Source organism: Acomys minous, assembly GCF_964271855.1.
Source record: "Acomys minous genome assembly, chromosome: 1".
Taxonomy (NCBI): domain Eukaryota; kingdom Metazoa; phylum Chordata; class Mammalia; order Rodentia; family Muridae; genus Acomys; species Acomys minous.
In genome coordinates this window covers 155,955,604-155,971,207 of record NC_140483.1, presented here as the reverse complement: position 1 = coordinate 155,971,207, position 15,604 = coordinate 155,955,604, and the positions used below count along the sequence as shown (strand labels likewise).

Sequence of the window (15,604 nt, the reverse complement as noted above, 5' to 3'; positions counted from 1 at the left end):
GTTGACTTCTGGTGCCATCAATCATCTTCAGTGGAAACAGGCTCAGCGTGCCCAGAAATGCAGAACATTTGCTGCAGGCTTTGCTTGCTTGGCCTAGGGGCAGGAGAGTGGAGACAACAGTACACAACACAAGCCTGACTTCGGAGCCTGGCAGCCTGACTTGCAGCAGTACAATGCTGCCCTGAACTGACTCTGTCCCTTTCTTGTTCTGTGACCTTTGACATCGTGAAGCCTCTGGGCCTGGTTTTCTCATGCATGAAGATGGAATCATACCTCTAACATCAGGAGCTAAAGGCCTCAAATTAGAATGAGGCTCCTGACTGGGATTTTTTTGCAGAGATTAGGAAGTGTGTGGTGTCAATTGCTTCATCCCTCTTGAGTTATTACCGATACAAAGGGAACTGTTAAGATTACCCACAAGATTACAAAACCTGACTGTAAGCTATGGTATGCTTTCCATCTGAGACTTTAAGGCTAAGCTACGGCAAACAGAATGTTCTCATGTTTGCAACGAGTAATTGGGAAATCCTGTCCAGGAAACTGCACAACTAACCAGAGGAAGTGATGAACTTTGGGGAAAGGGATGTACACAGAACAGATAAGGAACAAGAGACACAGAAAGTTCAATGAAGACTACACAAGAGTTAAAGGCACAGACGCTTAAAGGAACTGACACACACACACACACCCTTGCCTGGTTCAATCTCCATACCTCAAATCGGGTTTTAAAAAACAAAATGCAGCCGGGCGTGGTGGCGCACGCCTTTAATCCCAGCACTCGGGAGGCAGAGGCGGGCGGATCGCTGTGAGTTCGAGGCCAGACTGGTCTACAAAGTGAGTCCAGGACAGCCAAGGCTAACACAGAGAGACCCTGTCTCGAAAAACAAAAAACAAACAAACAGACAAAATGCGAAGGGGTAAATTGGTAAGGGGCTGGAGAGATGGCTTAGCAGTTAAGCTGTGCCCAGTGCAGTGGCACAGGCCTGTAATCCCAGCACTTAAGGAGGCAGAGGCAGGTGGATCTCTGTGAGTTCAAGGCCAGCCTAGTCTACAAAGCGAATCTAGGACAGCCAAGGCTACACAGAGAAACGCTGTCTTTAAACTCCAGAGAGGCAGGGGGAGGGATAAAGAGAGGGAGATAGGAGAGAGAGAGAGAGAGAGAGAGAGAGAGAGAGAGAGAGAGAGAGAGAGAGAGAGCGCTCACCAGCTGTTCTTCTACCAGAGGACAAAGGCTCTGTTCCCAGCACCTATATGGCCGTTTACAACTGCCTAGAGCTCCAGTTCTAGAGACTCTCTCTCTCACTTTCCAGGCACAGATGTGGTGGGCATACATATACACATTCAGGCAAAACACTCATACACATTTTTTAAATTTTTTTTAAAAATTGAAGAGTACATTGATTAATATAAATGCAAACATTCAATCTGGGACTCGATTTGTAAAGCAGGCTGGCTTACAACTCACAGAGATCCACTTGCCTCTGCCTCCTAAGCACTGGGATTAAAGGTGTGCCCTACCAAGCCGGACAATGCAACCATTCATAATACATACATGTAGAAAACTATGACATCAACTATAGCAGAAACGTTTCTTCACTGTCCATAGCTCGCTCAGTCCCCTTGCAGACAGGATGGGCCAATGGGAGACACGGCATCAGGTGTCATCTGAGGACTGAAGCTCCTGAGACCGGGATCTGACATCACCTTTCTCCCCACCTCTGCAATGGTGCAGACTGAGGTAGAGGCACACAGTAGAATGGGCCTCATCACCCACTCACCACATGTCCAACAGCTGTCCCAAAGAAACCCAACTTGTGTCAAACTTTTTAAGAAGTAGGTCTTTGTTGTATTTCAGAAACAGGAAACATTTGCTGAGCACCTAGAATGTTCCAGGCACCATATGTGGTGCTTTGATGTATTTTTAATAATTCTTTTCTTGTTACTGGAGAACAGCAGTTATGATATGGGGATAATTCTGGCACCCAGGAACAACGGCAATGTCCAGTGACATCTTTGGTTGTCACTACAGAGGTGACCCTAGTGGGTGGAGACTAGGACATTGCTAAACCTTTGTAATGAATAAAATGTTACACCAACACAAAGAAGACTCCTCCCTTTGAAGCCCAGATCAGGGGTCCCGTCAAAAGACACTATTGTTTCTTTTCCAGATTTACACACACATATGTATGTGTATCTATACATATATACCCATATTTCATGTCTTTTTATGCTCAAATGGGGACAAATCGCACACAAAGCACTGCAGCATCTCTGGTTCACTCTGCACCAGAGCCTACACAGCCACTGGTCTCTGGTGTCTGACCAGCCTTTCAAATGTTAATTTCTCACAGTACACCTCGACAAAAGCCCTTTCCCTTTACTTCCCTAGAGTTTTCAAGCCAAGTTAGGCCCCACCTTTGATTCAACTGGCCTGGGAGAAACCTGAGCACCTACAAATTGCCTGGGAACACTGATCAGGACTGCAGACTAGAGGAAATCCCACTTCCAGTGACAAGACCTCCAGACCCCACATCACTCTTCCCAGAATACCATCTCTCCCCTTACTCTACTCCTCTCTCCACCGGCATTTAAGCCATCAGATGCTAACTCCCTGGACCATGAACCACATCAGTTCTCTCTACAGCTGCACTACAAGCACGTAGGTTCCTTTCCTCTTCCCCAAAATCCCCAAGCCCTTGCCTGCTCACCTTCACCTTCGCCTATCACCTGACCACTGATCCCACTCTTCTTTTGAATTGCTACCTTGTTGCCTTCTGGGCCATCCATCCTGAGCTGCTTGGCTTGGAGTCAGATCATCATGTATGTGCAAGTCTAAGAATACAGGATTAACATACTGGGCAGCAGGGTTAAAAAATGCCAGGCTCAGTTTAGATGGCACGTGCTTTTAATACCAGCACTGGGAAGACAGAGGAAAGACCTGTGAGTTTGAGGCCAGCTTGGTCTACACAGTTCTAGGCCATCCAAGGGTACATAATGAGATGCAGTCTGAAATAAAACCCAAAGCATCAAGGCTGAGGATGTAGCTCAGGGTTAAAGGAATTTGCCGAGTGCTTCCCAGATCAACAGCACACAGGTCTAAACCAGTGTTCCCACATGCTCCTTCAGTTTCAAAAAAGCAACAGATGGAGGTTAGAAGCCTCTTCACTTAGCTGTACCAAGACTGTTCAGTGTAAATTTCGGTTTCTTTAAAAACAGGCTTTTGTTTTAATCTCAACTCTGGGATATGGTGAAGTTTTTTAGTTTGAACACAGTTGATAACCTTCTGCGGCTCAGAGAGGGGCATGTTCTATACCAGCTGCAGTTAGTTCAATTCTGAGAACTCTGAGAAGGTATAAATACCAGAGCCCAGAGAGGAAGGATGCTTCAAGGAGACAGAAAGAAGGCTGCTGTTTCTGCTGTACTGCTGGATATCCTGACAACTGAGGTTGATATTTTCCCCAAAGAACCCAATGACCCTAACCAACTGGAACTAAGACTGAACTATGTCCCCTGTCCCTTCTGACCCTTTTCTCTCCTACCTGGGAGGAAGGGAGGAGGGGGGTTAGGAGGTAGAGGCATTAAGGAACCACAAATAGTTAAAATGTAGTGCCTATAGAGACTAGTCTTTTTTTAAATGTGAAACTTCAATTTTTTTTACCACTATAATTTATTCACATTACGTCCAGATTGTAATCCCCTTGCTCTTATCTTCCTGTTCCCATCTTCCCTCCCTTTTTCATTCTATTCCCCTCCCATGACCTCTGACAGGTGGGGACCTCCTCCCACACCTGTGTGACCACAGCCTATCAGGTCTCATCTGGATAGCCTGCATCCCCTTCCTCTGTGTTCCAACAGGACCTCTCCCCTAAGGGGCAGAGATCAAATCGAGGGCACCAGAGTTCTTGTCAGAGGCAGTCCCCTGTTGCTCTCCCTCCCGATGTGCAGAATGAGCTGCCCATTAGCTACATCTTCTCAGGAGGTCTAGGTTCTCTGCTTGTCATGTCCTTGGTTGGTGCATCAGTTTGCGCAGCCACCCCCACCCCATCTTTCCATCTCCCAACTCTTGCAATCCGCAGCTTTTTGCCCAGAGTCCAGCTGCATGTCCCAGTTATCTGTTCCCAATCCCCCACTGGGTGGTCTTTCAGAGGATATCTATGGTGGGCTAATATCCACTTACAAGTGAGTATACACCACATGTGTTTCTCTGGGTCTGGGTTACCTACTCAGGATGATCATTTCTAGTTCCAGCCACGTGTCTGCAAATTTCAAGATTTCCTTGTTTTTGATAGGTGAATAGTATTCCACTGTGAGACTGTAGTCTTAAAATGGTGTGTTGGAACATAAGAAAGAGAAAAAGCCAAACAATCAACGTTATGACTATTTGAAAGAGACAAGTTGGAAAAATTAAATGTGGGTTTTCAATGTGAGTGGTAAAGCTAGGAGACAGTAATGGTCTCACTAAGGAAGCATAGAAGACCAAGAACCAACCCTTGGGCAAAAAGAAGCAACCAGCATGCCACTAGGAAGCTGCAAGACAAAAAAGTAGTACAAGCAGGAGGGCCTGACACCTTTCCACACACTGAGCCTGAGCAGCAGCTCCAGAGCTGCAGTGAGCCTCACCTGTTTTAACAGGACAATGGGAAGGCCGAGGCAATAAACCCTTGGAAGCCTTCAACTACTTTTTGTGTTTGTTTTTTTTGAGACAGGTAGCCTTGTGTAGCCTGTGTAGCCTTTGCTGTCCTGGATTCACTTTGTAGACCAGTCTGGCCTTGAACTCACAGTGATACACCTGCCTCTGCCTCCAGAGTGCTGGGATTAAAGCCTTGCACTACCACACCCAGCTTGCCTTCAACTACTTTTTTTAAAAAAGGACACAGTTACAGAAATGACCAGATACCTAAGAATAAATGGCTGTGAGGAACAGAAAACAGTGGTGCCTCAAACTGCTGTGGGAAAAGGAAAGGCCCTAACATTCCTGACTGTTTCTGCCCACTACAAATTACTCTGCAACCAAAGAAAGCCTGTTAGCCAGCTTAGAGCCACCAGGTAGCTCACACTGAGGAGCCAGGGAAGTTACACATCACTCTTTGCTCATTACTCAAGACTGCCTGACACAGGAGTCCCTCAAGGCCAGTGCCTCTCAACATTGCTAATGCTGAAACACTCATTTGTGGTGACCCCTCCCCAATCATAAAATTATTTCACTGCTACTTCATAACTCTAATTGTGCTGTTAGGAATCATAATATAAATATCTGATATGCAGGATATCTAATGTGCAACCCCCAAAACCGTTACAAGAACCACTGCTCTAGACAAAAGGCAAGCCACAGGCTCTTTAGTTGCTTGCTGCTTTCTAAAGCAAAGGGTGAAATCATAAGCAATTTCCTTTAGAATAAAACGAACACCTTGAGTATTTGGAAGTAATATATGCAAATCTGAAACCTGTTGACTCCTAAGTGAAATTCTGTTCAACATCTGGTCAAGATGCATTTTGCGTTATCAAAAAGAATAGCCAGACTGAAGAAAGGCAAGATGAAGCTTTACTTTTAAGTGATTACAAGCACAACAAATAACATGTAACAAGTGGAGTCCTAGCATCTAGTGTTTGGGTTAGGATACAGTAACAGCAACCTCCACAGCATGTTGGCTGTCCTAAACTAGCCAGGAGGGACTATGTAAGGCTGGCTGCTGCTTCATGGAGTTACAAATAGCTATTTACTACTTTTTCATAGGTAACGCCCCTGACCTTTAAGAAAGTGGAAGGGAACAATTTAGCCCCTTTCTTTCTTCAAAGAATTTTTTTTTTTCTACTAGACTAGTAACAGAAAAGTCAACACTGGTACCTGTTACTTGCATTAACACACAGGTGACATAAACTCCTTAAAAATACAGACGTAAGAAGATGAAACTTCAGGTATGTACTAAATCTGTACAAAAAGTTAGATGTGATATTCTCAAAAAGTGAAGGGACCTACAACAGCATAGAGAAATAATTTAATGCCTTCCAAAGCAGGACTCAGCTCTGTGGAGGTTTCCTGTCCTATGAGGGCATCTCCACGCCAACCCACAGAGCAGGTGCTTCCACCGCCTATCCATTTATGCGGTAGTTCTCATGGATTTCTGGCCGGATGTCACACACAAAGGCCAAGAGGTTATCCAGGACTTCATCCCTGTTCTTCTGGAAGTAGTTCTGGAGGATGGTCATCTTCTCCTGGGTCTCCTTTTCCACCTCACTGCTACAACTGCCATGGGACCCCAGCGCCTGCAGTAGAGAAGATAGGATACAAGGGGACATCAGGAAGATTCTCTGGTTGAGCCATTAAGCAACCTACCTCCTGGCCTATAGAAAAGCCCCCAATTCCTTAAAAGAGAATGCAAAACATCAGTGGCAGGCAAGGTAACATCTGAGGACAGCTATGTGATGAATCAGGAACTCCACCACAGCTTACTGCTATGCACAGTATATAGTGTTCCATGGTCTAATACGCAGTCCTTAGTAAAGGCTGGAACCAACAGAGATTCACCAACTATGGCACCACCCAGACTGGGCATGTTTGTGACCCACGTTTGTAAGATGAGAGCAGAACTGCTTGAACATAAGAGGGAAAACAGAGCACCAAAAAGGCAGTGATTTACTTAGTTCAGTCCCTTGCAGGAGTAACAGTAGTACCACAACTAACAACCCCATATGTGTGTGCACAAATACAACCCAACAAATGAAACTGTTTATAAACTCTGATAGATCTATATAAGAGAACACTATTCAGCAACATGAACTGTAAAACATGCAGTCTATAAGCAAAAAATAATACAACAGTAACAGTGACGTTAGCTTTAAAAGTGAAAGCATAAAGTGGCTTTAAAAGTAAAAATACGGGGACTAGAGAGATGGGTCAGCAGTTAAAAGCACTTGCTGCTCTTCTAAACACCCAAGTTTGGTTCCCAGTACTTACCTAGTGGCTTTCAAGCATCTGTAACTCCAGTTGGAAGGGATCCAATGCCCTCTTCTGGCCTCAGAGGGCATCAGATATGCACATAGTACACATACATATATACATGCATGCATGCAAAAATGATTCCTACGTATAATTTTTTAAAAATCCACAAGTGGGAAAATGGTGCTAAACTCACACCGAGATACACACATGTAATTCAGCATGTGGACACTGAGCACTGCGCTTCTGTTCCATGAATATGAGCTGTGTGCCGTATGGTGCTACCCTGGGACTACACTAAAAAGGCATAAAGTGTTCTTTACAGTACACCACTGATATTATCTCATAAGCAACTGTGGGACATGTGGACACAAGATGGCTGCCCTAACATGGAATTGACTGTGGAGTGCAATAATTTACAGTGCCAACCTGCCAAGAGGAACACTGCAGATTTTGATGTATTTTAAGTTCACCCAGTGCAAAGAAGATGAAAGCTTGTGTTACTTAAAGCCAAGAAGCAGGCATGGATGCCTACAATCACTGCACCTTGGCCTGAGCAGCTATGGAGACCAACCATGCAGAGCTTGAGAGCAAAGCACAGAAAGCTAAAGGCAGGACTGAGAAGAGCCCAGAGTAGTCACCTCAACACTTACATGAGAGCAAGCTCAATTTTCACTTGGGATTTTTAACTAGGCCAGTGAATTGTGAACCAGTGTCAACTGTATGGAAGGCCACACAGCTCTTTCCTCATTCCCCCTTCTACAAGTTCCTCCACATTCTTTGTTCCCCAAGATCTGCCTCCGTGCATCACTTTATGTATCACAGTCTCCTACCATAGTGCTAACTCTGTATACTTTACTGAGGTGCAGGTTCCATTTTATTCACATTTAGATTGTCATGGTAGTGTTCACAGCTGTAGGTCTGTAGGACTTACGGTAAGCTAAACTCTATGAAGCGGGGACAGAGACTACTGTTCCTGGTTGATCCCCCAGCATCTAACATGGTACCTGGCACATGTCAAGTGTCTACAAGATTGCTTCACAACAAATTAAGTGAATACTAGAACTTGATATAGTAAATAAAAATGAACGTCAAGAGACAAGGTGAGTAGCAAACAAACCATACAATGAACAGGGCAGGGGTGTGGATAGAGTGTGAGCAATAGAGAACTTGTTAGCAAGCAAAGGCCAAAGATTCCATCAACAGTATCACAGAAAACAAACAACCCTCCCTAAACCCCCAAACTGTGTGGCTCTAAGCTGGGCTGGGTATTTCCAGATCTGCACAAAGAAGGAAGGCAGCAATGAGAGAGGCAGAGCCCACCGCAGCTTCCTTGGCCTTGAACTCCTTCTCCCTCTGCAGGCGGTACTGTTCAATCTCAGCCTGGGCTTCCTCTTTGGCCTGCTTCAGCCGCCGGTTCTTTCCTGTTTTCAAAGAAAGACAGACATCAAGAAGTGTCTCAAAGCAGAGCAGCCAAGTAGATGATTTTCAAGGAAGAAAATAATTTAAACATCAGAAGAAGCACACCCAGGAAAGAGGGAATACAGACCTAAACAACAATGTGGGTTCTGCCTCCAGCCTTTAAATGGAGACAAAACAGAAACGCCCTTTAGAGCTGAGAGCAGTGCACGAAGGCCTCAATCCAATACCCAGAACTGCACAGACATAGTCACAGCATAGTCTCTCAGTCACAACTACTAAAAGCCTGCTTACATAAGATGGGGTGCCAGCCGTCTAGGGAGCTCTTCCTCATCCCCAATAGTGAACAGCTAGCTGTGCTGCTGCAGCTCTGCTTAGGAGTTTGCTCAGGGTTAATGCACTCCGAGGACATCACCTAAAATGTAGCTAAGGAAAGATGATGTAAGTGTGAAACCAGGCACCAGGGCTGTGGCAGACTGGAGAGAATGCTAAATGCTGTGCGAGCGCACACATGGCTGGGAGAGGAGGAGAAACAGGGGTCTGGTCTCTGGAAGACAGCAGTTTAACACGGTTGGCAAGTCTCCAGGTTGTCAGACCGCATCCAACCCATAGTCTTTGCTTTGAGTTTCTGCTCACAAAACGAAACAAACAAACAAACAAACAAAAACGAGACAGGGTCTCTCTATGTAGTCCTTGATGTCCTGAAATCCACTATGTATAGACCAGGTGGACCTGAGACAGAGCTCCACCGCCTCTTGTCTCCCAAGTGCTGGGATTAAAGTTGTGTACCACTATGCCCAGCTTCACCAACAGGGAAAGATCAACCTAAATAGGTTAAACAATTTATAGCCAAAGACAGCATACATCTAAAAGTCAAGCTTTGTTAAACGTAGTATCAACTTTCCAAAGCCCACTCTACCCAAGTGGATGGGTGAAACTGAACTGAACTCAAAGTTCCTGATTAGGAGAATTCTGGATTGTACCAACTCCATGACATCAGCACGGTTTGGCAAGTCAGAAACATTCCTTCCCTACACACCCCAAGGATTACCTCTGAACATTCCCTTCCTACACACCCCCAAGGATTACTTCTGAAAGGCCACACTTAAAACACAGTATGTATTTCAGCTCACTCTTGTGCTGGGCCCAATCCTTCACAGATTATCCTTCTCCTATCAGCTACGTGGGCTACATTTAAAGCCAAAGACCTTTTCCAAACCAATAAGACATCCACAGCTCAAGCATTATGCAGGAACTCCAAGGTAATCTCACAACTCATCACTGCCAACTCCCACAGCTCCTGACTGCACTAGGAACCACCACTGCCTTCTGGCAAACATCTTCAAGGTTGTTTTGACAGACTGTTTTGAAAATCAATAGTCCTAGACCACAAACCTAATACACATTCCCTAATGCTGGGAAGCAGACACACCAGGCACGCACACCACCACTGCATAACACTTCCAGAACCCAGCCCCCAGAATTACTTCTGTCCTCCTCCTTTCTGATTTGACATAGCCTGTGCTGGCCCCAAACTTGGAATCCTATTACTTGGGATCAACTTCCCTTACTGTTGGGTGTCATCGTTCCCAGCTCAAAAATTTTAAATCATGTGTTTCCCATACCTTATAAATGGGAGCCAGGGATTTTATTTCACATCAGTGAAATAAATCATCCAATAAATCAAACTGAAATAATGATTATTTCACATTTTATCCTGAAAGTCCCAAAGTAATGCTTTCATGAGAAACTTAAGCTTCATTATTTTACATCATACACTGTTCCTTCTCAGTCCCCCCACCCCCCACTTGAATTTCTCAAGACAAAGTTTCTCCAGCTGTCTTGGAACTCACTCTGCATGTAGGCCATGGCAATGTCAATCCATCTGTCGCTCCCTCCCGAGGGCTGGGGTTACTGGCTTTCCTTCCCAATTCTTTGTTATTATTTTTCGAGACAGGGTTTCTCTGGGTAGCCTTGGCTGTCCTGGATTCCCTCTGTAGACCAGGCTAGCCTCAAACTCAGTGATCCACCTGCCTCTGCCGCTGCCTCCAGAGTGCTGGGATTACAGGAGTGCACCACCATCCCCACCTCCTTCCTAGTTCTTTACTGAGCAACTTAAGTATGATCACAAATCAGGAAAGGGGTTAGTTTTCACTTTTTTAAAGCTCTTTTCAATACTTCTCTTCCCAACTACTAAAACTCTCAGATTGTGAGTCAGCAGTAATCTGACCCCTTTAAAACAAACTCCTTCAGCGACTAACAGCTATCTACACATACAAGGTCACGCAGGAACTAGCTCATCATCCCCACCACAGTCCGAGTGGCTGTTCAGACACTTCCTCCAAATAGGCCCACATACTTCCCAACAGACACCTGCTACTGCTGCTGAGTCACCAGTGGACAAAGCGACAAGTCATTCTGGAAATTCTGGATCAAGAGCATGGCAGCAGGTCTTTCCAGGCACCTGAGAAGAAAGAAAAGGCTTCTCACGATCCCTAGCACGCAGAGAAAATGTCTCCTAGGAAAGAAAGAATAACACAACTCCTAGCAGAGCCACACTCGAAATTGTGTGATGGCACCTGCCTTTCATGCCAGCTAGCACTGAGGAGCAGAGGCAGGCACATCTCTCAAGGTTCTCAGCTCCCCAAAACGATGTGAGAGATGTGTACTGCAAGCTTTATACTAAGAAAACATCCTTGCATGAGAAAGGTCTCTCATCCCCCATACTGTTTCCAAGAGGCTCGTCAAATCATCTCTGAGTCTCATTTTTCCCACCTGCAAAATAGAAATAAATACATTGTCTGCTCGCCTTGGAAAACTGGATACGTAAAGTTACTGAGACACAGGTTCCAGCTTCCAAAAGCTTATTCTAGAGACGGGGCCATGCAAACCAACAGTTTACTCTAATTCTATGTCCAAAATAGGCTTTCGGGAGGGGCTTCCTTGCCTGAGAGGAGACTGAATGAGACCTGCTGCCTACATTTTGAGATCCAAGAAAACTAAGCCTAAGAGTGGGATGACACTGAGAGAGGTTCTTCCAATCAGAGCAAACCGTGCGGAAAAAAGGCTTGTAGAGGCGCACATGAAGCTGCCCTGAAGGTTCACAGTGACACAGTACAGCTAGAAGAGACCTCACAGGGGCATTCTTAGGAAAGAAAACAAAAGCCCGATTGATGAAAGCACTTCCTTTAGTCCATTAGGAAGCGCCAGCTCCCTTTCGCACCGGCTCGAAAGTGCTGACTGGAAGGAAAGGGGTGGGGCAAGTTAGATTAGAATTTTAAGTAGGTGACTGCTGTGGAAAAAAAAATGGGTTGCAGAATACTAGTAAGTACTACTAAATAGACTTCTGGGCTACCTTGTCCCTCTCAACATTGTCCTTTCACACACATCCGAACTGATATGTACTCCTCCACTGGAACATGAAATGACCTGTGATGACGAAGAACTGGGCACTTTTCTAGCAAGTTTTTGGCGGGGGGCAGGGAGCGGGGAGGAGAGGAATGAACAAGTTAGGCAGCCACATGACCTCAGGTGGTTCAAGCAAGGTGCTGGAGCAAAAGACGGACACACAAGTCAAGATAGAGAGGTTGCCCAATGGCTTAAAGTGACCGACAAGAGAGGTAGCCAGGATGTAGAACACATTAGCCTCTGCCTCTGCTTGGATTAAAGGTGTACGCCTCTCTCTCTTTTTCCCTCTCAAAGCTCTACAGGTGTAGAGCTTGCAGACTCTACACCTGGGGGGGCTCCAGTGGCTGGGCCGGATCAGGTGGGAACAATTTCTGGGAGTGGCCCATTACACGGCGTCCACCCCGAAAAAGGGACGAATCCACTTGCGGTCCTGCCTCAAGGCTTCCAGGTACCGCCCGGGCAGCCTCTGGCCCCAACACTGTCCCCGGCCTCCCTAGGCCGTCGACCCCCGCCTAAGCAGCCCGCCCCGCCCCGCCCCGCCCCGGAGCTCACGCTTGCGGGCCTCGGACACCTTCTCGGCCGCCCGCTTCTCGGCCTGCAGGAGCTGCTGAATGCCCTGCGACTGACTCGCCATGGCTGCGAAGACTCTCGGCCGAGACAACGGCCTAAGTCAACCGCTCAAGCACACCCAGAAGTCCCGCAGGTCACCTGACCCGCCACCCACGATCTGCGCCTGCGCGGCGCGCGGAAGCCCCGCCCCGTCGTCAAATGACTCAAGCCGGCGTCTCAGCTGATTGCTTTTGAGTCCGGTCACTCCCAGGAAGTGGGGCGGAGTGGGGCGGGGCGGGGCGGGGCGGACCGGAGCGGAGCGAGGAAGGAAAGCGCCGGGCTGTTCCACTGCGCCTGCGCATTGCGGGATAGTTGCTCCTGATCTTTTGCCCCTGCATTATCATCACCTGTCTAGAGCTGGATTTTAGCTGGTCCTGCCCCTGGGCCACGCTGTTATTTCCCTCTTCTCTTAATTGATAGTGTGCCCACGTTTAAGTCCAGGAACAAGGACCCAAACTTGATAGCACCACTATTCTTCCAGCAAGGCTTCCTACCTTTCTGGAACTTTCTTTGGAAGTTGGACCCTATCAGCAAGCAGTGCTGCAGATAGTGAGTGGTACAGGCTGCAAACTCTGCACACCCGTATCAGGATGCTGCGGCAAGAGGATTGAGTTCAAGGTGTAACTAGATTGCATTGTCAGACCATGTTTGAGAGGGAAAAAGAGAGAGAGGCGTACACCTTTAATCCAAGCAGAGGCAGAGGCTAATGTGTTCTACAGTGTGAGTTCCAGGACACTCAGGGTTACACAGAGAAACCAAATGTAAAAAAAAAGAAAGAAAGAAAGAAGAAAAGAAAGGAAAAAAGAAAACAAAATTCTATCAAAGAAGTTCAGGGGAGAAGTTCTGAAGCCTTGGGTTCAGACACTAGCAAATATGCATGCACACACTCCCTAACTCACACAGGGATTCAGCATCAAGTCAGCTACACGTGGGCCAGTTGCCATGCCTTTTTGTGGTACTAGGCTGGGAACTTAGGGCCTCAAGCATTGTAGGTGAGTCTCCTGCTCCTCCCTCTAAACCAAGTTTAGGAATGAATAGTGCAGTTTCCATAACTGTTGACAAACATTCGGTGTGTGCACACTCCTCCTTTGATCCTGGAGACAGAGTGATGGCTCAGGGTAAAGACCTCAAAACTTAACCATGTGACTTCTACCCCCAAGGACTCATGTGGAGGAAAGAGAGAAATGGCTCCTGCAAGCTGTCTTCTGACATCCACAGACACAGTGACATAGGCATTACTACTGCCACCCACCCACACAATTAACTTTAAAAATTAAGACAGTGATTTAAACGAATAATTATAGCCTAATAAATGAAGGAAGAAGAAGTGCCTTCTAGTGAAGATAGGACAGTGTGGGCCATAATGAAGATAAAAAGGATATGAAGGCTCTCCCAGGGGTGACAGCTAAAACGAAGTTCTAGGGCTCTGTCAGCAGCACAGTACTGTTTATAGCCCTTCCCTACTGTAGACAGAAAGCAGAGTTCCTGTTCCAAATCGAATAAGAGAGAGCCCAATGTGATCATGGCCCAGGAGCAACAGGTTCGGAGTCCCCTGAATGGCACATCCCACTGAAGAAGAGCCTATATTCATGGTCAGAGAACAAAAGGTTGTAAAGAATTTTACCCAATATGTGTACCCAGTGTATTTACCAAATACATGGGTGGGTATAACAGGTAGACGGCTGACTGCAGTGTGGGTGGGTTCAGCATGCTGTTTTATAATACCCTTAGCATTAGGGTTGGAGAAAGCCAGTGGCCTGTGGCCTTAGCAGTACATTCTAAACATTCATCTAGTGGCCACAGAGCTGCCAGAAGAGAGGTGGGGGGAGGGGTCTATAGGAAATGGCTATTAATAAAGAAGCTAAGTATAGGCCAAGATGACTTTAGTTCTCCATCTGAAAAATTGCATCTCTCTTCCATCATGAACTTCCAGTCTGTCAGTCTTCAAGACCTTCCACTCAGACGTGGCGTCTTCAGAGGTCACTACAACCAAGTGCCAAGCCTTCATTCTGTTCCCAGGGGGGAGGGCAGGCAAGATAGGAACCGAGGCTTGCAGTGCACTGTGCCACACACCAAACTGACTCTTGCCAGCATGTTAGAAGTGCTATGAAATAACAACCTCACTGGATAATGTCCCAGACAGAACCTCAGCAGGTTAAGTAATTTGTCTGCGGTCACACCCCTACTGACTGCCAAATGGAATGTTTGCCTCTCTTCAGGGCTGTAGACTGACATCTCCAGCCAGCTGTGCTCTTCAGCAGGACTCCCGTGGGCTTTGAAAAGGATCAGATGACCTCTTAGAGTCTGTGAAATACTAAGAACATAAAGTAATGCCAAGATACGTTTTTTTTTCTAGAAATCTCTCTGCACCAGAGGATGAGCGTAGATTCATGATTCAAAGCTTTTTCCCTTGATTCAGGTTGCACATAACATAAGAACCAGGGGATGAATACTCTCTGGGACTTTTAAATCCAGTCGATAATTTCTTGGGGAGATTGACCAATATTTGTGTTCCCAGAAAACACAATATAATCAGACAATCTGTGGAGAACAATATGCACTGTAGAGACAGGAGAAAAATTGAAAGAGATCATTGAGAAGAAAAAAAAATGACACAAATGCCCACTTACAGACAAGGAGATAAATAACTGTGGCTTATTGTACCATAGAAAAGTCCTCAGTCATGTGTCAATTAGATGACTCAATGAAGACAAGCCTGACCATTGAGTTTCATCCCAGGCCGTAGGTGGTGCAAGCAGAGAACAGACTCCCAAAGTTGTCCTCTGACCTCCATATACATGCTGTGTCGTGTGCATACCCACATATAAACATGAGAGGGAGACTGTAAAATTTTGACAGGGTTTCATTATGTCACCTGGCTGGCCTAGAACTCTCTGTGTAGACCAAGCTGGCTTCAGACTCACAGAGATCAATTCACCTCTCTGCCTACTGAGTAGCAGGACACAACGCATGTGCCACCATGCCCAGAACTCATAAACATATCTTTTTAAAAACAAAGATATAAATAACGTTAATAGAACTTTTAAAAAGATGTATTGCATAAATGCCCCAAAACATGAACAATGCTCTGACATTAATATTAGCAATGTAAATCAAAGTGTAATCAGATAATACTTCATATACAGTAGAATGGCTACCATGAAAGGGTAATAAAATACTTAAGAGGGGGCTGGAGAGATGGCTCAGTGGTTAAGAGCACTGTCTGCTCTT

The 15,604-nt window shown here is 46.0% G+C and overlaps 1 protein-coding gene across 1 annotated transcript; it reads right to left on the bottom strand.

Annotated features, from left to right (window-relative positions):
• Nucleotides 1-5,520: 5,520 nt before the first annotated feature.
• On the bottom strand, nt 5,521-12,501 carry ATP6V1G1 (ATPase H+ transporting V1 subunit G1). The gene is made up of 3 exons (XM_084783700.1): nt 12,317-12,501; nt 8,261-8,361; nt 5,521-6,264 (listed from the first exon to the last, which is right to left on the bottom strand). The coding sequence occupies exons 1-3, from the start codon at nt 12,396-12,398 to the stop codon at nt 6,091-6,093; spliced, it is 357 nt and encodes a 118-aa protein (XP_084639826.1). The 5' UTR covers nt 12,399-12,501; the 3' UTR covers nt 5,521-6,090.
• Between the last annotated feature and the right edge of the window lie 3,103 nt (nt 12,502-15,604).

Excerpts from the sequence above, each read along its gene's own strand:
- ATP6V1G1 (XM_084783700.1), bottom strand. The coding sequence starts at position 12,398 with ATGGCGAGTCAGTCGCAGGGCATTCAGCAGCTCCTGCAGGCCGAGAAG. Across the intron at positions 8,362-12,316 it reads GGTGTCCGAGGCCCGCAAGC|GAAAGAACCGGCGGCTGAAG; the intron begins GTGAGCTCCGGG and ends CTTTGAAAACAG. Across the intron at positions 6,265-8,260 it reads TCAAGGCCAAGGAAGCTGCG|GCGCTGGGGTCCCATGGCAG; the intron begins GTGGGCTCTGCC and ends TCTCTACTGCAG.